The sequence below is a fragment of the Triturus cristatus genome, chromosome 7, assembly GCF_964204655.1.
Source record: "Triturus cristatus chromosome 7, aTriCri1.1, whole genome shotgun sequence".
Classification (NCBI taxonomy): Eukaryota; Metazoa; Chordata; class Amphibia; order Caudata; family Salamandridae; genus Triturus; species Triturus cristatus.
The window spans coordinates 299,567,381-299,587,147 of NC_140590.1; the positions used below are offsets into that span (position 1 = coordinate 299,567,381).

A 19,767-nucleotide genomic window follows, 5' to 3' on the forward strand; every position below is an offset into this window, starting at 1 on the left:
TTGCTGCTCTGCGACGCTATGTAATTGACTGGCACAAACTAGCGGCCGGCCCTGGTGGTTGTAGGCCCATTTCTGTAATTTTGACTCTCTGCACAATAAAGTTTAAAAAAAAAAAAAAAACACAAAGCTCCACTTGTGGTCATCTGGTCACACTAGACAGGGGGGAGGTCAAAGGTTCAGGCCGATTGCGATGTAGTGCGGATATGAACCGGGAACAAGTCAGTCCCACTGGAGAGTTACCTTCTGAGTCAGGCGCAAAGATCCTGTATGGAGGTAGAGGAAGCCGCGAGGATCAAGGAGAGTGTGGCTGATGGTTGTTGCTGCAGTATGAAGAGTAGGCAGCCCGCTGCTGGCTATCTTCACTGTAGCGCGGATTAGGTGTCGCAGACTGTCATTGTTGGAACTTTGGGCTGGAGGTCAACACTGACTTTTGTTTCTGTAGTGCAGAGTGCAAATATTGCATTGCCGGTCATTGCTGGCTTTTGCTGTAGTACATAGTGCAGGTCTCACTGGGGCTTTGCACTGGCAGTCATCGCAGAGTCTCCGCGCGAAGGAGCTAATTCGTGATCGTGAATACCCCAAACTTCATGATTTCACCTTTTCTTCTTTGGAGGAGCTCAACCTGAGGCCAGCCAAGTGTCTAAGACCTGGTAAGGGACACCTCTTGGGAATCAGCAACTCTCACAGGTCCATGCAGCAGGCTTAACTAGGCAGGTGCAGGGGGGCCTCTGGAGCTTATTATTTCCCTGTAGCTTACACAGGAGATCAGCAAACTGGCCCGTGGAGTCAATCAAGTTAGCCTGAGATGAAGGTAAGCAGGTTCATTCTTCCTTCTCAGACAGCAAGAAAGTCTGCAGCAGTAGGACAGTCCTTCTTCTGTAATGTTCTCAGGTCCAGAAGTGGTCTGAAAAGTGGCTTTGGAATTCCAATATGTATACCTGGCGCCAGCCTTTGTGTGGAGGGACTCCCTGTACTACCCCTACATCTGGTTCTGCAAAGTTCTTCCACTTCCCTTGTCAGGGCAGGCCTGGTGTCAGTCATTCCTGTGTGCAGGAGGCAAAGCCCTCTGAAATGTAATTGGCGCTGAGTACAGCCCATCCCAGTGATCCTGCCAGGATATCCCATCCTATCCACACTTGAGCCCTCTTTTCGTTACTGTCTGGAAGCAAAACACAAACCAAATAGCTGAGCCATTTACAATCATGTGAACCAAGACACTGGCAGAAGGCACACATGGTTATGAGAAGAAAATGACAACTTTCATCTGGTCGAACGCAGCATAAAATATAGTTTTCTATGAAAGTTAACGGATAAGGGAAGGAGTACATTTTCACACTTATTTCTAACTTTCTAAAAGAGGCATTTTCCGAATTGCGACTTAAAATCCAATATCACCATTTAAGACGATTTTAATCCCTGACACACCAAATAGGTTGACCGCTGGGCAGGACCTTTGGAGTACGTGTGACTACAAGGCTACTCCATCGGGACCCCATTGATATTTGCATTCCCCTCAAATTGGGCGGAATTTTTCACAACTGGAAGAAGGGAGATAAGTATTCTCTCAATTGGGATTGTTTTCACTGTATATAACAATTTGCACGAAGGTTGCGGCTTTCTACACCTTCAAAATTAAAATATAGGTTAGCTAACATTGCTTTTGAAAAAAACCAGGGAGGGAATCTCGACTTTTGCGCTGATGAAAGCCCAGGACCACTTTTGGCCAACCTCTTTTGGGCTGAAACATGTTGGCAGTCTCTTAGGGTCTTAGGACCATAACCTCCAATAATGACCCGTTTTTACATTTATAATATCCACTACATCACCACCAATAAAGGGATACCTGATGGTGCAGTAGGATTTTTATCTTTAAGTCCTCCTGACCAACATCTCTTAAGAGCTCCCTGAAATATGGTCGAGCCCACCATGACCTTTAGGAGTCATGGTGAACCCGATGATGAAGCATGACACCAATACGGTGTGTGAGGGTTAAATAACAAAAGGAATTATTTTCCTTTCCGACATTGCGGAATACGCCACCTACGGAGTTGGGAAGGCTTTTGAGCCAAATTTGGGGTCAGGATACTCTGTTGTGAGTGGAGTTTAACCTGGGAGGAGGTATCCTTACTCTCACCTCTCTTGCCCCTTCTCGTAGACAGTGGGGGACTCTCCACTGCCACTTTTGGGTTACAGTACAAGTGGTTTATTTTGTCAAGATCACAATGGCACTTTAAAACTGCGCTACGGGCTTCAGTGGCAGATCTGAGACAAGTTTGTAAAGGCTACTTCAGTGGTTGGCACAATGAGTACTGCAAACCACTAGTAGCATTTAATGTATAGGCCCTGGGTACATGAAGTATCTTTTACTAAGGATGTACAAGTAAATTAAATGTACCAATTAGGTGTAGGTCAATTTTACTATGTTTGAGGTAGAGAGCATGAGCAGTTTAGCACTGGTAAGGTGCACAGAGTATTAAAAGCCAACAAAACAGGTTCAGCAAAGCAAGGGAGTGAAGGCAAAAGGTTTGAGATGACCCTGCAGAGAGGGCAGGTTCAAGACACGACTGGCATAATTGGGAGCTAGGACGAGACACCCATAGTATACAGCTGCAGTGGTTAAGGTTTGGAGGACAGCCACAGCAGTGATAGGATGGACAATTAGATTAACTAAAAGGACTACCCTGAGGAGTCTATGAACAGCAGGGGCCTCTTTTGGGATCTCCAGACGTTTGCATGACATTATATTATACACCCTGCTAAAGCCTGAAAAGAGACTGGTTCACATCCAAATGTACAGATAGATTTAACTTAGAGAGGCAACAGCTACTTATGCCTTGACTGGGAGGACATCCCAGACACTACCCCTCTGGAGATAAGCGTACTCTTGCAGCAGCTAAGGAAGCAATTTCCCTGATCTATATGACACTTACCAACATACCAAGATTGTGCAGACTCAAGATAAGTGGGAGAAGGACTTGGGTATCCTGAAATATATATCTTGGGAGGGAGGAGTAATGCATTCAAGCCAATCTCTATTTAATCTAACTGAAAATATTGCGCATGGCCTATATTGACAAGAGCAATCCTATAAGAATGATTTTGGACATTAAGCACTTGAAATGTCGGGAGGGAGGACTGCACTTTCCTACATATGGTATGGGCATACAAAGAAACTAAAAAGTTCTGGAAAGAAAAAGGGGGAGGCAGTAAACTCTCGGGAAATCTTGGGGGGCGGGGGGGAGCGCTGTCTTTTTGGCACACGAATTTGCAACCCTTAGTGTACCAAATGATGTTTGATTTGCTTTGATGACAACTGGTACTTTGTTTCTTGGCACTAATGATCTCAATGAGGGACAAAACATGAGAATGAGGACATTTATATTTTACCGAGAAGACATACTGGTATACAGGAATTGATAAATGACGCGGAAAGAGTGATCTGTGAGTGAAGAGGGTGCCAACAACATTTTTAGGAAACATGGGAGCCTAGTCCGAGATAAAATGAATGAAACAGATAGCAGGGCGGTAGACTATGTGAGGTGCCGCAGGATGAGATGGTTTCCTCGAAGTTGGAGGTGTCAGACTTGTAAGGGGTACTTCACCTGTGTGTACCCCACAAAGCAGTGTTTGTCACCGCAACAGGCTGGATTTGTGTTCAAATGCAATCATGACAGAGCTGATTGATTAAGGTGTGAAGATAACTGTAGTTTCATGCTCATCAGAATTGATAAAAACATTTTTTTAAACGGTCCCTTTTCTAAGAGCATGATTACACTTGCAAGTAAGGAGGCAATCCACATTGGGCCTATAACTGGATCACATCTGGTGCTTGCCCTACAAGTGATATCATTGGATGACAAAAAAGGTGAAAATAGGGTTTCAGAGTGGACCATCTGGTTCCCACTGAAAACTGGTAGGTAATTACGCCTCCAGAAATTATTAATGGGGTACTGGAAATTTCAGGGGCGAAATTACAGATGTGTGATTATCACACTATTTGCAATGAAGCCCTAAATGTTCAAATCTCACAAAACTTGGAATGGAGCCCTACGTCTTAACCAGACAACCTCCTGTTAACTGTAGGGATTATTGGTTGAGATTCAGAATTTGGCCGTAGCTACTGGCTGGTTAGCAGATGTGTCGCTGGCTTGAAATATGTTGATGCTTCTAGGGTCATGTTCCAGAAACCTGTGTGCTACTTTTGTCTGACCCATACTGTGGTTATTAGATAGGTTGTGCATGGCTTCATATATGCATCTTGCTGAGGACCTCACAGATCAGAGGAAAGGAAGTAAAAATATCTGCAAATATAATGCGTAACAGATCAAAACACTTTTCCGTGTATTCCCGAATACCAACACCTATTTGCCAGAAACTGGCATTTTGTGTACAGAGCTGCTACAAATAGATCCCACTGAGGAGTTTCTTTTGGTTCAAAGACTTATGGCCTGATTTAGAGTTGGAATAATACAAGACATTCGTCAAAAATGGCGGCTGTCCTGCTTCGCCAAACTCTAAATAAGGCCCTTAGATGTAGTTGTCTATTCTTTATATCGCACTGGTGTAGGAAAGGGCCCCCATGTGCATGGTTACCCCCCCCCCCTTTTTGCCTGACCTCTGATGCAACCTAATTTGATGTGCCCTGGGTCCCTGCCAATCCCGTTCCCAGTTCCTGTGTTATTTCCAAAGACTGTACCTTTGTATCCACAATTGGTACATCCTTGGCCACAGGTAAGCCCCTTGTATATGTACCATGGGTACCAAGGACACTGTGACCAGGGAAGGCCTCTAAGGGCTGCAGCAAATATTGTGCCACCCTGAGTGGCCCTACACCTTAACACACACACTGCCACTGCAGGCTGCGTGTTGTGTGGCAGAGAAAAGTGAAGAGTCAACATGGCACACATCCCTGTGTGCCTTGCATGCGATCCACTGCTTAAGGCCTAGGTAAGTCACCCCTCTAGCAGGGTGCACTGACCTAAAGTGAGGGTACAGTGGCATGAGCCCTGTACCCCTACAGTGTCTAAGTCCATTCTTAGTCATTGTAAGTGAAGTAAAGCCATAACGAGCATATGGTCTGGGAGTTTGTCATTACGAACTCCACAGCTGCGTAATGGCTTTACTAAAAACTGGGAAGTTTGGTAGCAAACTTCTCAGCACATTAAACCCACACTGTTGCCAGTGTGGAAGTTTAATGCAAAATGCACTCAGCAAGCATCTTAGAGATGCTCCATGAAAATCGACCAGCCCTAGTGTGGTTCCTGAATGGCTACACACCATTTGCCACCACTGGCAGGTTTCTGGACCCCTGGGTAGAGAGTCTCATTCTCTGGGTCCAGAAACAAAGCCCATCCTGGGCAGAGGTGTCATACATCCTCTCCCAGGATGGGCTGGGTGCCCGAAAGTGGAAGCTTCAAAGGCCTGCTGCTTTTGGACGCTGTCCCTGCCTTTTTCTGCCCCTAGCAACTGGCTCCCACCGGTTCCGGTTCCGGCCCCCACTTTGGGCGGGAAAATCATTGGGAAAACCAAGCTAGGAAAAGATGTGTGCCAACCTTTGCCAACCTCAGCCCTCAGTTGGGGGGGGGAAGGTCAAGCACACAATTCAGTCCCCTCCATCTTGAAGATGAGGGAACTCAGCCAATTAGGAAAAGGCTCATGCCCACTCCCACTGGAGGTTGGCATAATAGGGGGTGTACCCATCCAAGAATGGGATCCAGTGGTGCCGACCTGCACACTCCTTTAACACCCCTAAATTTAGTATTTAGGGGTGACCCTGAACTTTGCCTCCTCAGATTCGAGGAAGAAAGAAGAAGGACCAAAGAGCCACGCTGACCCAAGAAGGAGAAGAGGACACCAACTGCCATGACCACAGCCCTACCAGCCTGTCCCGTGTACGATCTGCCTACAGCAAGAACCCCGGCGAGTCTTGCAGCCAACAACCCCCAGAACCCAGAGGACCTGCCTTGCGACCTTCTAACAGACTCTGTCTCCTGTGAGCACCGGATTTGCTCAACCAAAGACTCCCCTCCAGAATCCAGATTCTGGTGACTCTGCGATTTTCCACCACTCTGCACCCGACGCTCAGGGCCGAGTCCAAGTGACCCAACACCCCAAGGAGGTCTTCCCAGCAATCCCGACCTGGTATCTGGTGATCCCCTGACCTCCTTCAAGCCTCCAGACGACTCCTCCAGCCTCTACCTGAAGGGTCCCCCTGACCGCGACCAGAGTAAGTACGAAAACCTGACACCAGAAGACACTCCTGCACCCAATGCCCCACGGCCTTGGGTGACCCAACCGACTGTGTCCAGGCATTCCCCAAGATCCCAACTTACCTCTCCAGCTGGTGGTCGCCTTCAGGAAGTCTCCCTACCCGAGCCTGCGGTAACTTTGTGAAACCGAAGGTCTCTATTGGGTAACACTGGGTCCCCGACATCCATTTTGCACCCTGCACCAGGCCGCTGCAGTGCTTCTGGTGGTGCAGCTGTTGATCATTGGCCACTGCAGTGCTGACCTTAACCCGAGGAGCTTGGGGGGGGTGGGGGGGGGGGGTGAGGCGTGGCCAGCCGCGGAAGATGGCGGATGCCTAAATCAGGAGCTCCCGGGCCGGGCCGATAACTCAATCACATCCCCTAAAACTAGCACGCATCTGTGCCAAAATACAAGTGGCTGAGAAGCGCAGCGGCTCCTGTCGGGCCGAACAACAAGATTGCGACAACGGCGGATGGAGGCCCGATCTGCGCCACCCTTGAATTGCGCAAGGCCGCCAGCTGCGACCTAGTACTATCGGAAGAGGTGTAGTGCCACACGTGGGGGGCAGTCATGGGTGCCAGGGAACAGAGATCTAAAGCAGCCAGAGTAACGACCCAAGTGTAGTATCCGGCTGGATACAGTCTAGTGTTCCATTGTGCCTGTAACCCACACTGAACACCCACCCACCACAGGCGTCACCAGTCAGGTGACCCTGACAATAAAAGGGGCCGAGCGCACGTGCTCGTGGCCAGTTTACTGCACCAGTAATCCTGTGTCAGTCATTATCTGCATGCGGGCCTGAGGGCCCAATCACCACATTGGGGACGAGGGGGCTGTGCCCTGGCGTGCAGCAGCCCAGCTGAAATGAAAGGGGGGGAGAGAGCTGCCTGCGTGGAGACCCCCCCCCCCCAGCAGGCGAGAACAGCGCCTGATCGCCCGCCGGGCGTGTGAAGAGCCCCGGGCGTGAGCGGTGACCGGGAGCCCACCCCGCACCGCCGCGAAGACCTGCGGGCGTGCAAGCCACCCCGGAGTGAAGAGAGGAAGTCGGGTGCCCACCCCGACCCCGTCGCGCTTGCCGTTGTGGCCCCCGGCGTTGAAGTGCCCCGAGTGTCGAGGGGGCAAGCGGGAGCCCACCCCGCGTAGGAAGAGCCTGATGCCGGCGCAGTAAGGCCCTGTGAGGGCAGAAGTAACGACAGGCGGGGCCGGACTGCTGAGACGGTGGCCGCCGCCGCAGACTGCCGTGAGGCTCAAGGTGAGGGCCGAAGGTGAGCCCTGGCTGCGGGGGCATGGGGGCAAGGAAGACGGAATGAGCCCGAAGCCCAAAGACTGTAGTAAGCAGCCCCCGGGCGCAGTGCGAACCTCCCCCCACCACACGCGGCGTGCGATGAGCGAGGCGGTGGGGTGGAGGCGAGAAGAGGACCGTCCTAGAGGGAAACTGCCCCGGAGTGAAGGAAGCTCGTAGTCTCTGGCGGCAGCCCCTACCCAATCCTCCCACCGCGCAGCGTGTGAGCTCGGAGACGCTGCTGTGGTGGGGCTGAAGTAGAGAGAGAGAGAGACTCACCGGTGGCGATTACAGCCCGCGGGGAAGCGAGCCAGCTGAGCGGTGAGAATAGAAGAATGACCGCTGACCGTCAAGGCTGCTGGAGGCCCAGGCTGTGGCTCCGACCCCCACCCCGCGCAGCATGCAGGCCGATTGAAGCTGCCGTGGGTGGGAGGGGGAGCCGATGTAAGCAAGCGTGCCGCCCCAGGAAGGGGCCAAGCGCAAAAGTACCTGTATTTCCACCCCCCTGCGCAGCCCGGGGCGAGGCAGGGAAAGTGGACCGGCCGTGCAGATCGGCCGGCGCTGACCTGAAGCCAGCCCGTCCCCGCGAAGAGCATATGCGGAGGCTGAAAGCGGGCGAGAGAGTAGGTGAGCGGCGGCCGTAGGCAGCGGTGCTGCAAGCGGAGGAGCAATGGTCAAAGAGCAGCCTCTGGCGTCTGTGAACAAGGCCTGGTACCCGGCGCGTTTCACCCTCCCTACACAGCTCGACCCACAGCGTCCCACAAGGAGAAAAAAAGGTTAACTTACCGGGCGAGCGGGAGGAGACGAGGCTGGGGAACGAGGGAGCAGCCAGTGGTGTGCATGCAGGAGTGCTTCGCCCGCAGGAAGAAGGCAGGCACTCAGAGACTTGTCCACGGAGCCAGGCCTATAACGTGTCGACAGCTGCGAAGAGTGATCCAGGCTGACAAAAAGAGAAAGAAACACTGCCACCTAGCGGCGTTTTCCCGGTACTGCAGTGCAGAAGGAAAAACAGGCCGGCAACAAACCAAGGGAACACTACAGCAGCAGCTCAGAGCAGCCGTGCATACCAAGGGTCAGCGGCAACTTTGCAGTGAGCAGAGCACACAGGCTACTCAGGGACATGCAGCCCCAGCTTGGGTAAGGAAAGGAAAACGGAGGTGAACAAAAGAGACTGAGTGAAATGCACAGCAGCGAGGGGAAAAGCTGCAACACAGGAGAGCAGAGTGGAGTAGGCACGACCGCCCACACCCGAGTGGCAAACGCTGACAAGTGCGCACACCAGAGGCCCTCCAGGAAAAGAACCTGCTGACAAGGTTGCGTGGAGTGCGGTGACGCCTACTGGCCAGGGGTAGTCGCCGCAAGAGTGAAGACACCAGAGGGCACCGGCCTTGGGTGGCAAGGTTGAAGAGACTCGTCAAAGCAGCAAGTCCCAAGAGGATCAGAAGGAAGTGCGCAGCAAGTGCGTCCACGGAAGCAACTGACGAGCGCAGTCAGAAGCGCGCTGAAGCACTGACACAGCGAGAGAATGAAAGGAGTGGGTGCACGACCACCAGAAGCCGACTGGCCGATAGTCGCAAGGAGGAAGAAGCCGACCAGCAAGATGGTCGCAAGGAGGAAGAAGCCGACCAGCAAGATGGTCGCAAGGGGGAAGAAGCCGACCAGCAAGATGGTCGCAAGGAGGAGGAAGCCGACCACCCAGAGGGTGGCACGGGAGACACCAACGACCCAGATGGTCGCACGGAGGAAGCCGACCACCCAGATGGTGGCACGGAAGACTGAAGCCGACGACCCAGATGGTCGCACGGAAGAAGCCGACCACCCAGATGGTCGCAAGGACGACGCTGACCACCAGTTGGTCGCAAGGAGGATGCAGGCCTACAAGAGGTCGGAGAGCACACTGACCTGCCAAGGGTCAGAGCCGGAGAGAAGAGGAAGTCCGAGGGGACGTCAATGAAGAGGACCCCATGAGAGGTCCGCAAAGAAGACCAGGAGGAGAAGGACAAGAGGTCCATCAACATCACTCGAAATCATAAGCAACTACGAGACAGAAGGTCGCGACGACCGGTCCAGTCACAGAGTGAAAGGAAGACAGTGTCCTAGTGGCGGGACAAGACCAGAGGGAAACGCGTAGAGTGCACGCTACACGAAGAAGCCTGGTAAGGACGAGCAAGGAGGCAGGAAGACTGGATCACGTCGCAAAGAAAGAAAAAGGAAGACAGATCCTGAGTGGCATGACGCCACGACGAAGGAGGAAGAGAAGAGGAAAGGTGAAGAGCAAAGAGGTGTGCGGGACAGATCAACACACACACCAGAAGGGGAACACCCGAAGAGGAAAGGAGAAGAGCAAAGAGGTGTGCGTGACAGATCAACACAACACACACCGGAAGGGGAGTACCCAAAGAGGGAAGTGAGAAGGTGCATGGACACCCAGACCCAGTACCTGGAAAACAACATCAGCCCCACTGGGAGTATACGTCGATGCGTAAAATTGAAGGTCACCCGGGGACGACAGAGACGAGCAGGCCGGTCCGTTGGTAACAACCACCTCTGGGACGTCACGGAAACAGGACCGTGGACATCCAAGGGGCAGAGGCCTCAGGGACACCGGTGGCAGCAGATCCCCAAGACGAGAGATGGACTGTTGAAGCTGGCTCTGGAGCTCCTGGGAGAACAAAGGCAGAGCGCGAAGGACCAAGTGCCAACAGCACCCTTTCAGTTGGAACTTCGGACACGGAAAGAGGACCCGTAGTGACTCCTCCAACGCGAGTGGAGCGACAAGGCGGCGGTCCACCGGTCCAGTGGAAACCTGGCAACAAAGGGCCTCCGGGTCGTCCAGTGAGAGGGGACACCCACGAGAGAGGGGTATCCGTGAGAGGGATATCCTGCAACGGTGAGTCCTGTAAGAAGACAACTACTAGTCGGAGGAAACACCTCTACCAGGGCATACAGCGGAAAGTTGAATAACGATGGTCCACCATCATTCCACCCACACTTCCACCGACGGCGGTACAGGAAAGAGACTGTGAAGCGCACTTCCACGGTGTAAGTCCAAAAGAACACATCCGTAGAGCACTTGGACATCGTGCCAAGGAGACAGAGTGGTCCCGGCTGTCAGAATACCCTCGCCGGCAGTGGACCATCATTAAAGAGACTACGTGGAAGTCCTAATCGCCAATTCATGTTTTGTTTGCAACTTGTGTGTTTTCTCCCACAGGTTCGGACTTCATTCTTTTGAACTTTCATTAAAGTTTGGGAGGGATGTAGTATCCGGCTGGATACAGTCTAGTGTTCCATTGTGCCTGTAACCCACACTGAACAGCCACCCACCACAGGCGTCACCAGTCAGGTGACCCTGACAATAAAAGGGGCCGAGCGCACGTGCTCGTGGCCAGTTTACTGCACCAGTAATCCTGTGTCCTGTGTCAGTCATTATCTGCATGCGGGCCTGAGGGCCCAATCACCACACCAAGAACATCCAAGCGGCTGAGAAGCAGAGAGTCCTGGTGACGAGCAGCCGCCCCCTCCTAGGTCAAAACACGAGATCGCTGTACCGGTGGACGGAGGCCCGACCTGCGGCCTAGCCCTGAGTCACGCGAGGCCACCGGCTGCAGCCTAGTACTATTGGAGATGGGGCAGTGCCGCAAGTGGGGGCGCAGTCACAGGCTCCTGGGAACAAAGACCCCACGCAGCCGGAGCAATGACCCAAGAGCACACAAGCAGTTATGTAGCGGAGTGTCCTAGCAATGCACATCGGCCCCTCTTGGACTGAACCATGAGATTGCCACACCGGCGGGCGGAGGCTCGACCTCGGTTGGGCTTGGAATTAGGTGAGGCCGCTGGCCACGGCTTAGTACTATAGGTGGAGGAGTAGTGCCACATTGGGGGCGCAATCACAGGAGCCCAGGAACAAAGATCCCACGAAACGGGAGCAACGTCCCAAGAGCCTGCAGGCGCCGGATGCTCTGTGCGCACAACTCACCAGAAAGGACTGCGGTGGCACACTGGAGGCAGAAGCCATTCCCGGCTAGATAAGGAAGGTGATTTCAGGGCGCGCGAGGCGACCGGGAGTGCGGAGCCGGGATCTGACAAAGCCTCATAGAATAGAACAAGGCGGAGTGCCACAAAAACAACATTCTAAAGGGCTGAACAAATCGTGAGGAAGGAGGATGCCCAGATAATAGACAAGTGCCCAGTGTGAAGGCAGTAGGCACGTAAGTGCAACACGGTCCCGCAGGGCTGTATGAATAGACACGCAGGACGCTGAGGCCTAATTCCTGAATAAACACACGGCCTGTCTGGGCTGAATAATTTCAGGAGCAGCAAAACGCAGGGACACTGTATATAGGACGCGGAGGGCTCCCTGCACGATCAAGCCGCAGGAAAATCTAGCCGTCATTTTGTGGACCAAGCAGAGCCATAATGGGAAGGCCAAAAGGAAAACAAGTGGAGTAGGGCCCGGCTGGAGAATCTGGCACCACCCCCATTGAGAGACTCACTGCTAATGCAGGAAGAAATTCCAGATAACCAGGTGCCAACAGAGCAATCCACAGATAAGTTAGACATTATTTTGAGAGAAATTCGTGAATCCAGGTCACACTCACTACTGATGTGAACCTACTCCGGGGGGACGACAAAAAGCTAGTTGAGAGAGTCCAGACACACTCAACAAACCTGTCTGACATCACGCCATGGCGCAAGGCGCAAACAGAAGCGTCCATGCAGCTGCAAAGGCAGGTCAAAGAGCTCCAAGACAAGGTGGATGATGCAGAAGGGCGGGCACGCAGAAACAACATACGCCATATTAGGGATGCCCGAAAAAAACGAAGGCCGAGACCCCATGCAATTTATCAAACACTGGCTGCGCAGTGAGGTAGCGCTGGAAGGCCTGACGGGCATGTTCAGCGTGGAAAGGGTCCTCCGAGTACCCACAGGGATTTGTGCACCCGGACTACCACCGAGGCCAATAGTGGCGAAAATCCTGAATTACATGGACAGGGACACACTTCTCTGCAAAGCAAGAGAAAAGGCGCCTCTTCTCTATGGAAATTCGAGGATCTCGCTGTTCCCGGACTACACTGTGCAGGTAAAGAGGCATTTTTGGGGGTAAAAAAACACCTGCAACAGTTAAACCTGCACTACCCATTGATTTTACCGGCCAAGCTCAAGATCATACATGACAATGCTAGTCACTTTTTCGAGGATGTAAAGACAGCCTGGCTTTGGATAGAAGTCAATTTCCCGAACTTGGCGATACTCGACGAACACAGCCCCGAAAATTAAGCCAACACCGCAAGCGCACAGTTCAACGGTGCTCTGGAACACAAAGGCTAAGGGATGAGAGAGCACCTACCCTAGAACAGAAAATAGAAAGTAGGAGAGTCGTATTGCAAACTGCGGCGGCATTAAGGGCGACAGGAGGAACCAACAGGCGTGACTCGTCCTCGGATATAATGCCAGCGACGGACTCGGAGAGTAGCCAGCCTCTATTCCCCTCTCTAATGCCACAAACAGCCCAGGACCTGATGGAATAAATACAGACACATCACAGGACAAATGTAAACTTAATAAGGCACAGGACAGATGCAGACAATACTCTGTGGTGCAGAACTGAGGTGCATATACCGTCTGGAATCAGTAATGAACATGGACAGATACAAGCTGTTAGCCTAGAGGCAGGAACTGGCTGCTGTTGGTAACTGTATTGGTGCGGATGTCACTTCTATGTATTACGTATGATATTGTGGGGGGCGGGCCCCGAGCCCGGGGTGCGAGGCCACTTCTTCGCCTTCTCTTCTTTTCTCTCTCCTCTTCCCTTTCTTTTAAACTCTCTCTTGTATATTTTATCTTTCTATATCGTATTCCACTGTACGGACATTGCAATGCTGCCATTCAATGCAGCGCAAGAGAATTGGCTTGGGGTGAGATGGCCCGCGGCTGGCATATCTCCCCCCCCCTAGCAACTGCAAACAGAATGTTAAAGTTGTCGCTGCTACTAGCAGCTTTTTTGGCGAGCAAACGTTTGAGGGTAGACCGTAGTATTGGGGAAGTTGGTATACAAATAGTTAGAAGTTACAAGGGCGCACATTGGGGAACACTACTGGTCTCACTAGGAAACAGAGCGATTGCACACAGGCAGGCACTAGATAGTACACATAATACAAATGACGACAAGATCATCGTATAAGTTCCTTACATGGAATGTGCGAGGCATGGGCTCTATACATAAAAGATATTGTATTCACGCACAACTGAATAGGCGCAAGGCGCACATAGTATTCATGCAGGAGATGCATTTAAATGCAGCTGAGGCTGGTAAATTCGAAAAAAGTGGAGGAGCCAATTGTACAGCACAATATATTCTGCATTTGCAAGGGGCGCTGCGGTGTGGATAAGGGCGGGAGTACCTTTCAGCTTCCTAGAACAGTGAGTGGATGGGGAGGGCAGAAATGTCCTGCTGAAGGGGGAACTCGATGGTCAGCAAATACACCCCAAATAAAGAACGAGAAGGGTTCCTGAAGAGAGTGAATGCTGCCTTAGCATGCTGGGTACAATACCCATAGATACTGGGGGATCTATAATGCAGTACTGAGCACGCAACTACATAGATCACACCCACCTCTTAAGGGAGCAATACCAACACGGAAGGCCAAGACGCTGGAAACATGGGTACAAGGGTGGGAACTGGTAGACGCATGGCGAAGCAAGAAGGGTAAGTTACTTACCTGTAATCCTAGTTCTCTTCGAGGGGTATCCTCATCAAAGTCATAAGCACTGAATATTCCCGCCCATGTGCGGGGACCCCGGAAATAATAAAATCATATATGTAAAAAACATACATATATACAGCTCTGTATATGTATAAACATATATTATTTTTTCCCAAGCAAATGCAGCCCCTAAAAAAGAAGGCTAGGCAATGTATAAATACACATCCAATAATACATATAGGTATAATAAAACTGGCTGAAATGTCAGAAACCGGTCCTAGGAAGCTTGTTTCTGGTCCAGGGAAGGCATGGCTTGGCAGTTCGGGCTGGACTGTTCCCATAAGGCACAGGGTCAGACTGATTTGCATATGGCCATGTCTGAACTGGGGTGGCAGAGTGGGCTAAAGAATGGTGATGGATCAAACCCAGATCTGTTGACTGGGTGTGAGTGTTTGATTGGTTCTGATGCTCCGTCCATCACCACCCCCTTTTGTACTGCTTTGTTCGCCATAAGTTGGCAGGGTATGCTCAGACGTGAGGCCCTTGCTCACTTTGCCACTGGATTCAAGCAAGCCTGGCTGAAGACGGCTGACATGCCAGAAACCGGTCCTAGGAAGCTTGTTTCTGGTCCAGGGAAGGCATGGCTTGGCAGTTCGGGCTGGACTGTTCCCATAAGGCACAGGGTCAGACTGATTTGCATATGGCCATGTCTGAACTGGGGTGGCAGAGTGGGCTAAAGAATGGTGATGGATCAAACCCAGATCTGTTGACTGGGTGTGAGTGTTTGATTGATTCTGATGCTCCGTCCATCACCACCCCCTTTTGTACTGCTTTGTTCGCCATAAGTTGGCAGGGTATACTCAGACGTGAGTCCCTTGCTCACTTTGCCACTGGATTCAAGCAAGCCTGGCTGAAGACGGCTGAAAAGCCAGAAACCGGTCCTAGGTAGCTTGTTTCTGGTCCAGGGAAGGCATGGCTTGGCAGTTCGGGCTGGACTGTTCCCATAAGGCACAGGGTCAGACTGATTTGCATATGGCCATGTCTGAACTGGGGTGGCAGAGTGGGCTAAAGAATGGTGATGGATCAAACCCAGATCTGTTGGCTGGGTGTGAGTGTTTGATTGGTTCTGATGCTCCGTCCATCACCACCCCCTTTTGTACTGCTTTGTTCGCCATAAGTTGGCAGGGTATACTCAGACGTGAGTCCCTTGCTCACTTTGCCGCTGGATTCAAGCAAGCCTGGCTGAAGACGGCTGAAATGCCAGAAACCGGTCCTAGGAAGCTTGTTTCTGGTCCAGGGAAGGCATGGCTTGGCAGTTCGGGCTGGACTGTTCCCATAAGGCACAGGGTCAGACTGATTTGCATATGGCCATGTCTGAACTGGGGTGGCAGAGTGGGCTAAAGAATGGTGATGGATCAAACCCAGATCTGTTGACTGGGTGTGAGTGTTTGATTGGTTCTGATGCTCCGTCCATCACCACCCCCTTTTTCACTGGCCACAATGCCAGGCTGGAGGAAGAAAACATCTTCATCCCAAGTGATTCCAGCCTCTTGGATTCCCTATCCGGAGGGGTGGAAGGGAACACGGCCTGGGAGGTAGAAGCGTGCACCACCAAGCTTTCAGGGGTGGGGTGTTGGTTGAGGAACTTTGGGTCACCTGGAGCCGGGCGATGGTGGCATGTAATTGTCCTATTCACACGAGCCCCTGTGCTAGGCTTGGACCACGTGCCTAGAAGGACATCAGTAAGTGCCTCATTGAACGGCAAAAGGGGTGCAGAGGTGGAAGCCCCAGGTTGAAGCACTCCGTTCAGGAGATTAGTCCTGACCTACACAGAGGGCAACTCCAGTCCGAGGACCTAAACTGCTCTCTTGACCACCAGAGCATAAGATGCCCCATCCTCCGTAGCCACAGTTGGCATAAAGAGCATGCCAGTATCTGGGGAAGTGTTGAGTCCACTCCTCCACAAGTTCCCTATACCATTCCATCTGCTCTGCAGAAACATTCTGATGTTCTAAAGGGTCCATAGACCCCTCCCAATCCTTTCTTTGCCTAAAACATCATCAAAATGTTCCGGCGACAACATACAAACCCTGGGTTCAATCGACGTCAGAATCAGCATCAAGCGATGCCGTTCTGACTCCGTGTCGTTAGGGAAAAGGATGGGGCTGGAACTGCCGGTGTGCTCCAGCAGTCCCGAAGGCACTGACTTAGGGTCCGATGACGGGGAAGGTCGCGATGGCACGACCAGTGCCTTCCCAGACCAGGATCATACCCCCAAGGCCCCAACGGCGCCGTGGCCGGAGCTGGAGGTGTCAAATCCGATGGGGCCCCTTCCGACCCCAAGGGGCAAGAGGGCTCACCAGAGGGGTCACCCGCTCCAAAACACGGCGCATGGCTTCGTAAAAATCTTTAACTTGAGAAGGGGTCACTCTGGCTCCCGGAAAGGGTGGGGGGAGGCGCAAAGTCGACCCTGGCTCTGGCTCCACAGAACCGTGCCTAGAACGTTGGCGCTCCTTACCTCGATCAGTGACGGTCGACAGTGGAGGCGAAGACGAAGTCTGCTAGGACTTCTTCGTTTTCCTATGCCTCCTCCCTGAGTGTCCCGATAACCTCGAGTGGGATGAAGAGGACTGTGGGCTCAGGAAGAGGTCTTGCGACCTCCTCTTTTTCGAACAAGACTGGGACCTCAGCTGAGTCTCGCTGGCTGGTGTCGACTGCTTTGCCGCAAGAAGCTTCATAGCCCACTCCCGCAAGGCCTTCAGAGCCATAGCCCGACAGTCCAAGCACAACTTCCAGTCGTGATTGCGTTCAAGACTCCCAAGACAGACTAGATGGGGGTTGGTTACCGACATCATCTGGTGAGAGGCACTGCATAGTTTAAACCCTGTCTTCCTCGAAGACACATAAAGAGAAAATGACGAAGTCGACCAAAATCAAAAAAGGCCTATCAAATAGTGACAGAGGGGTAGCTCTTTTCCGGATTGGTGCTTAACTGGCCCAGAAAGAAAAGAACTGACGTCCACGTGTCTTGGTGGCGCCTATATAGGTGACGTCATAACCAATGCTATCGACACCGACATGTCACGCAGAGCCAAATGTAGCAGGCAAGGGTCTTTGCTCGAGCAAAAGTTTCCGAATCTAGCCTGATGCCTGGGAAATTCAAAGGTAAGGAATCTGTAGCTAGTCTCTATCAGATTAATGATGATGGCATTTATTTGTTCACTTGTTCATTGACGAGTGAGTCATTGGCGGCAGAGGAAGAGGAATTTTATATGTTGATGAAGGTTTACTCCTCAGTTGAGCTGTTGACGGTATTAACCGCAACGGTTCTTTCATGTATCAGCCTGCAAAGGAATCTTAAGCTCTCAATCCTGTGAAGTAGATTTCCTGGTGGCAAAGCAATAGCCTGCTCCTTAGAAGTAGGAGTAGAAGATTTATAAGCTCAGCTAGTCATAGCCTTGCCTAAAGAAGATCTTGCTTTCTTGCCAAAACTGCGGTTCAATTCCAAAGTAATCCTCTTCAAACCATTGAAACCTAGAACTGATTTTTAACCCGATGAGGCATTTTTGAGGTCGAAAATCAGATGCCTCTCTTCATCCTTCCAGTTCTAGGCTGAGACTGGTGTCCATATGTTAAACCTTTGAAATATGTGACTGCAAAGATGGCAGTAAATATGCCATAATAATAATACACAAAAAATGCATTGACCAGAAAAGGTTTTTCTTAGTTTTCAAAGGAGTCTCAGCTGTGAATGGATCAAAAGTCCACTCATGCCTGTTCAACCCTCCCAAAAACAGAAAGTAAGAAATAATCCTACCTCCAGAAACCTGGGCAAAGATGATGGAAGGCCTAGAAGTGACAGGGACTGAAAAAGAAATCAAAGTACAAAACCTTGAAGTTTTCTGAGTGCTGTGGTATTTGTATGTCTACCTCATGGCTAGGATGTCCAAATTCAAGTTTATGGATTAAGCTATGAATGAGTCCAAGAATTAGAGAAGCTGGAGTACTGCATATCATGAAAAATGTTGCTTGTGGGCCTCCTTGCCCTTTTCTCGTTAGTAACTTTTTCGTCCTTTGTCTACTATTAATTGAGCAAGACTTAGTTGACTGAGATTTCAGATTGCAATTTTCCTACTATTTTCAGTAAAATAACCTGTCTATTTCTGAGTAATTAGCCTGGTGGAAGATATAATAAATAACATTCTTCAAGCCTTACCTTTCCCAACTCAGCATCACTGTGGTAGTTTTGTTTAATGGAGGCCACTGTCTTCCGTGAAAATATCATATCTCCTGTCTTGTTGTCAGTCACCTGCAGGATAGAGTTATAACAGGACAAATGTTGGTCTGATAGGTTGTGTCTTGCAAACAATTTCGTTGGATTACCTGTTTTTCATACATATTTAATCTAATTATGTATACATTTTAAAAACAATTTAGAAATGTTAATATATTTTTCATATTATTAGCTATTGTATATAAAACATATACATTTTTTCTATCGTGCCAGAGCTATGCTATAGCAATTTAGTATTAATCAATTAACTAATTAAACAGCCATGCCCACTTTCAGCTGTACATCTCATTCAAAGAGGCAGGAAAATGATTACTTTTCTTATCACCTTTGAACTTTTGTTCTAATATTGTCTCCAGCAGGGTTCAGGTCTGAACCACTCCCCTAGTAACTCTAAAAGGAGGAGATTTGAGGATACCATTGAATAACACCTCAAACTCTGAAGGACAGCCTAACCAAATTGGGCCTGTGTCTTGTCCTCCTCACCCAAGTACTAATCCTGGGTTGGCAAATGTAAAGAGGCCTAAGTAGCTGCCTTTGAAATTAAAGACATCAACACACCAGGCAAAAGAACAGAGGTGGTATATTCATTCTCACATAATAAGCATAAAAACCTTCTGTAGAATTTTCCCCTCCTAATTATTAGCAATGTTTGACACAAAAGTAAATCCATGTGGAATTGCATGTTGGGTCCTCAAGCACTCATTTTCCAGTTTCCACTTCCCTAACTCCACCCACTGCTTTGGAGGAGAGCTTGATCCAGCGGCCTTTGCTGTGCATCACCTCGCCTCTTTCTTTTCATGCAGGTATGAGAAAGTAAGGCAGATTATATAGAATCTGTGGATCAGTCAGATTTATTGGAAAAGCAGGTAACATTTTAGAACTAAGCTGCTCCACTTCATAGTCTAAGCTAACAAGACTAGGAAAGATGGAAAAGTTGCCTACCTGTAATCCTAGGTCTCCAGGGGATTCCTCATCAAAGTCATAAGTACAGAATAGTCCTGCCCACGTGCGGGGAACCTGGAGCACTTTTTAATATGATGTGTATATATATATGTGTGTGTGTATATTGTACATAGTACATTACATATATATGTTTATACATTTATATGATATATATATATATATATATATATATATATATATATATATATATATATATATATATATATATATATATATATATTATAACTCAAAGTGCCCAAGCATGTCTGGAGGCACACACCGCTGCTGTCAAG

At 50.3% G+C, this 19,767-nt stretch overlaps 1 protein-coding gene across 1 annotated transcript in view; it reads right to left on the reverse strand.

Annotated features, from left to right (window-relative positions):
• The window catches only part of LOC146809490 (dickkopf-related protein 3-like), a 1,194,695-nt gene that overhangs the window by 715,302 nt on the left and 459,626 nt on the right, over window positions 1-19,767 (reverse strand). Inside the window, exon 3 of the mRNA XM_085616337.1 lies at window positions 18,455-18,547. Coding sequence (XP_085472463.1) covers window positions 18,455-18,547 — 93 coding nt within the window. The remainder of the gene's footprint in view (window positions 1-18,454; window positions 18,548-19,767) is intronic.